Here is a 5,588-nt window from a genome sequence, read left to right as displayed (position 1 = left end):
TTGCTTCCACTCAACCGAATGCCACCAAGATTCCACTGGAAGTCAGCTAGAGATGTAACTTCCAACGCACCAGCTCATTAAAAAGGTGGCGTCATCAAAAACATTTTTTCTTGTTTATTTTGGACTCCACCTTATATGACTAGAAAACTTTCATAATCTTGGACACATACAGATACGATTTTTTGTAAAGTGTTCTATATTTCACAATATTTTTCGAAAATGGAAAAACAGAGTTTGCCGATATTTTATTTATTTCATTTCTCAACATGAAATACAAAAAAGTGCCCACTCATTTCATTGTAATGCAAAAACATACAGAGAATTCACGCCGCAACTTAAATGATACAATTAAAAAAAGGCAACTATTTATTTCTAATTTTTTTTAATTTTAAGGTATTTAGTACTTTGTTGGCTATCATTTATTGTCAATTATAGGTTGAAGTCTATGTTCCATGGAGTCAAGCAATTGTTTTGTGTATTCTGGACTAATTTGGTTCCACACTTCAAATATCGCCTTTTTAAGATCAAAATTTGTTGTGGATGCCATACTTTCTTATATTTGACATCAAAACCGAGCACAAATTTTCGCTGACGTTCAAATCCGGTGAATGTGAAGAAGTTTCAACATATTTATATATAGTATTAACCATCTGTTGCGTCGGAGCTTTTCCGACTACAGTACAATTCCTCTTAACCGGTCACCTCTTGACTGCATACCTGGCCGGTTGCCGTTTTGGCCGGTTAATCCGAAGTGTACTTGTATAATATATTGTATACATACAGGGTTGGCCATATTAAACTGACCCATTGAGTAACCCTATAACTTTTTACTGTAATTTCAGATCAGCTAATGAAACCATGAAACAGTACACCCCAATAGAACGCGCTGAAATTGTTCAGCTGTACATTCAAAATTCCTTCTCGATTGTAAAAACGCAACGTGCGTGGAGAAAAAAAAATAAAGTGAAAAGTGCGCCGTCAAAGAACGCAATCAAGCAAATGCACAAAAGATTTTTGTCTTCCGGCACTGTGGCTAATACCCGACGTCCAAATAAAAAGCGGCCAAGACGATCTAACGAAAATATCGCGGCCGTACGAGCCAGTATCGAGTCATCGCCGCGAACGTCAGGTAATCGTCGTTCTGCTCAGTTGGACATCCCTCGGACCACTCTACGACGTATCATTCGTTTGGATTTGGGGATATTCCCGTACAAAATACAACTAAATCAACAACTGTTGCCGGCCGACAAGCCTCGTCGCTTGGAATATGCCAATTTTGTCGTCCGAATGGCCCAAACTGATGAGGATTTTTGGCATCAAATCATTATGAGTAATGAGGCCCATTTCTCCTTGAACGGAACCGTAAATAAGCAAAATTGCCGTTTCTACGCCACTGAAAACCCTCAAATTATTGAAGAGGTACCTCTCCACGACCAAAAAGTTACAGTCTGGTGTGGCATTTGCGCTGATATGGTCATTGGGCCGTTCTTCTTTGAAAATGGTCAACACCAACCATTGACCGTCAATCAAGAGCGTTATCGGGCCATGATAACCGATTTTGTGATGCCGATTGTTCGTGAAAATGGTATGGAGCACTTCTGGTTTCAGCAAAATGGCGCACCACCACACACAGCACGAGCCACCGTCAACTTATTGAAGACTTTGTTCCCTGGCCGTTTGATATCAAAAAGCGGCGATTTTGACTGGCCGCCACGATCACCGGATTTGACGCCACCGGACTTTTTTCTTTGGGGCTAAGGTTTACGTCAACAAGCCAAAGACACTAGGCGCACTTAAGGCCAATATCCGACGGGAAATAGCCGCCATATCGGCCGAGACGCTGGCCAAAACTATGGAAAACGCCGAAAAACGGGCACATTACGCTATACGAGCTAAGGGCGACCACTTGCGCGATATCATATTCAAAAAGTGATGTAAACGAATCTCCTTGAACTAAATTAAATGTTTTTCACAATGAAACACAAAAAAATGTTTCTTTTTCCATATTTTTTTAATAATCACATGGGTCAGTTTAATATGGCCAACCCTGTACATATAAAAAAATGGAGAAGCATTTTTTACACATTTATGTATTTCATATTTACATATGTTAATGTGTTACATCAATTAAATATAAGTGTAATAATTATTTTTTGGAAAAGTCTGTGATTTTCTTCTGTTTTTTAACCTTCAGCGAATTTCTGAATGCGACATCCCTCCATTTTCTAATCACCAAAACGTCTAATGCTATTGACTCATGTTGCTGCTCAATGTATGGCAATGCAATTTCCATCACATTTTTGGCTTCTTCATGAGAAACTATTTTCTCCTCTTCAATGTCACTACTCTCATCATCTTCCTCTTGTTCTTTGTTTGCTAAATCTATGATTTCGTCTTCATTCAAAAATTCATTTTCAAGGTGTTCGCCACAGTTTATCATCCAATTTTCCACATTTTCTGCCTGTAATGATTCGTTACCCGATAACTTTTGAAGGTCTTGTAAAGTAGATTTGTTTTCTTCTTCTTCAGTCCCTGCAGTATTCGAGATCACAATTAAGATTCTCAACATCTGGCCAAAGTTTTCTCCAAGACTTAACAAACGTTGAAGAGGGCATTTCTTGAAATGCTGTAGCTGACATATAGATAACGTCCTTGATATTGATCTTTTTGATGACTTCTAAAAGGCCTTTGTCTTCACTCTCCGAATGTTGCAGAATTTCAGAAACAAGTTTACGCCTGTATCGTCTTTTTAAGCTTTCGATCACTCCTTGGTCCATTGGTTGCACTAAGCTTGTCACATTAGGAGGAAGATAAACTAATTTTATGTCATCTACAGCGCAGTCATGAGGATGGGTTGGAGCATTATCTAACACAAGAATTGCTTTAATGGGCAAGTTTACACTTTTTAAATGTTTTTTAACTTTTGGAACCAACTCCAAATTAAACCATTCTTTAAACAAGTCTGCATTCATCCACGCTGATTTTTGTGACTTATAATAAACCGGAAGGGAAGATGGATTCAAGTTTTTGAATGCCCGTGGTTTAGCAGACTTTCCAATAACGAAAAGAGGAATTTTATGAGTTCCTGCTGCATTCGAACAAACGGCCACTGTAATACGTTCTTTGTTCTTTTTGAAGCCAAAGGCAGACTGTTCATGACTGCCTAGAAAAGTTGTTTCTGGTAACATTTTAATGTTTAGCCCGGTCTCGTCCATATTATAGACTTGTTCTGGAGATAATTCCTCTGTTTTAACCATTTCACCAAACTTAGTCTTGAATTCTGTCGCACCAGAAGTATCAGCAGACATTTTTTCTCCACTTACATGTGCGAAATGAATTCCGTGTCGCTTCTTCCATCGATTAAGCCAACCATCACTTGCCACAAAGTCACCTCCAATATTAATCTTCTGGTGGATAGCCAAACCTTTTTCTTTCAAAATTGGGCCGCCAATCGGTGTACCTCTTCGACGTTCCTGAAGAAACCAGATCCACAAAGCTTCATGGACGACCTCGCAAATTGGTTTTTTTCTCGTACAACGGCTACCCAGATTTCTATAAGATTCCATTTTCGGGCAAAACTCCTCAATGGAACGCCTATCTCTTCGCCAGTCATTTACAGTGCTTTTTCCAACATTAAATTCTGCACATATTTTCGCTACGGATTCACCATTATCAATCCGCCTTAGCACTTTTAAACGTGTATCCATCGAAACCACAATTCGTTTGCGCTTTGCACTCATTGTTATTGAAAGAACTATGTTATTCCGTACTCACAGCAAAAACAAACCAAATTGATCAAAACGACAAAGGACAAAATCTTAACATCGTTTATAGTTTACTTCGCCGCATCGCCTCGCCGGTGAATTTCTTGGAAAATATTGCATTGCGCTCGGCTATTGTAAACAGGCCGGTTAATCCGTCGACCGGTTAATGCGAAGCCGGTTAAGAGGAATTATACTGTACTTCAGGCCCGGCATTAGATGCTCTGTTTAGTCTACCACCACTTGATGTTTTCATCCAAGGAGAGACCTTAAAGGCCATCTGCAGGCTGAAACACAATGGGGATTGGTACGGCCCCTGTCCGGCATTGAAAAACAAAGTAGGCATGGATTTCGACCCAACGATCCTCGCCATGTCCCTTGATTTATTTATTTATTTATTTATTTAAGAGTCTAAAACATAATCAGGTTTTTACAGACTACTTTGAACTAGTGTAAGCTTAAATTAATACAAATAATTAAATTAATAAATTAAAAAAAAGAGTTTAGGAACTCATACAATTCATTCTTTGACATCGAAAAGTCAAACGGAATAGAGCTCGAGATCTCATTGAATTCTCTTAAAGTGCGGGCATTACGTGTATAATTCGTGTTAAGTAATTTAAGGTGGAAGGGGTAAGTGATTCGGAGAGATCTCGTAGGAATATGAAAAGGAATATTGTTTAATAAGGATGAACAATCAATATTACCTTTAATTAAACTAAAAACAAAAGACAGCGAGAGTATAGATCTTCTATTTTCTAGCGATTTTAAGTTAATTAACATCAAACGGGAGTTATATGAAAAGATGGGATGTGAGTATTTTAACGACCTGAGAGCAAACTTAAGGTCTCTCAAACGTTCAAGTCTCTCAATTGCAAATTGGTGGCAAGGCCCCCAGATAAATGTTGCATACTCTAATCTAGAACGAACAAAGGAGGTAAAAAGTAATTTGAGAGTGTAAGGGTCCGAGAATTTCAAGCTATTACGCCGTATAAAGCCTAAAATTGAGTAAGAGGAGGATACAACAAAATTAATGTGACTATTAAATGAAAATTGGGAGTCAAAGATCACACCTAGATCTTTGAATTCATGAACCGGTTGAAGAAGAGTATCAGCAATGTTATGGGATGATTTTAGAATATTTTGAGTTTTGGCAAAAGTGCGAACTAGTGCATTAATATCCGTTTGCAACATAGGAATATCCTCAGTTTTCCTAATAGCAGAAAATATTTTCAGGTCACCAGCGTATAGAAGAAAATTTGCAAAAGAAAAACAGTTACTAATGTCGTTAATAAACAGAACGAAGAGAAGAGGACCTAAAATACTGCTTTGTGGCACGCCTGAAGAAGCAATGAAAGGTACCGAGCATTCACCCTCAATCATTACCACACATCGTCTATTGGATAAATAAGATTTCAGCCATTGATAGAATAAAGAATGAAAACCAAATGAGGCTAATTTGTGCAATAGAATTGCATGAGAAACTCTATCGAAAGTCTTAGAAAATTCCATGCCATACTGAGTCGTGCTTGAGAAGAGATACAGTGTAGTGCTGCCAGAGGCTCAACTGTCGTCAAAATCAGAAAATGAGCCCGGAAAACACTGTTTCGGCATTTTCACGGTTGGCTCCAGGACCAAGCATGGCTTCGGCTCTGGGATCTACGTGGAATCCAGCGGGACAAAACTGCACTTTGCTCTTAGAATGCATGCATCTGGGTTTCAAGCGGAGGTGTATGCTGTTCAAGAATCGAAAAGTTAGGCATCTCAGACAGTGCACTCTGCCCAGCTTGTAGAGAAGAGGATGAGACGGCGGACCACTTTTATCAC

The 5,588-nt window shown here is 38.8% G+C and overlaps 1 protein-coding gene across 1 annotated transcript; it reads right to left on the bottom strand.

Annotated features, from left to right (window-relative positions):
- Nucleotides 1–2,525: 2,525 nt before the first annotated feature.
- On the bottom strand, nucleotides 2,526–3,740 carry LOC129248934 (jerky protein homolog-like). Its single transcript, XM_054888547.1, has one exon. It carries the CDS (start codon nucleotides 3,738–3,740, stop codon nucleotides 2,526–2,528), a length of 1,215 nt encoding a protein of 404 aa, XP_054744522.1.
- Between the last annotated feature and the right edge of the window lie 1,848 nt (nucleotides 3,741–5,588).

The sequence above is a fragment of the Anastrepha obliqua genome, chromosome 5 (genome assembly GCF_027943255.1).
Source record: "Anastrepha obliqua isolate idAnaObli1 chromosome 5, idAnaObli1_1.0, whole genome shotgun sequence".
NCBI lineage: Eukaryota > Metazoa > Arthropoda > Insecta > Diptera > Tephritidae > Anastrepha > Anastrepha obliqua.
Note: the sequence above shows the minus strand (reverse complement) of the source record. Positions and strands in the feature narration are given on the sequence as shown.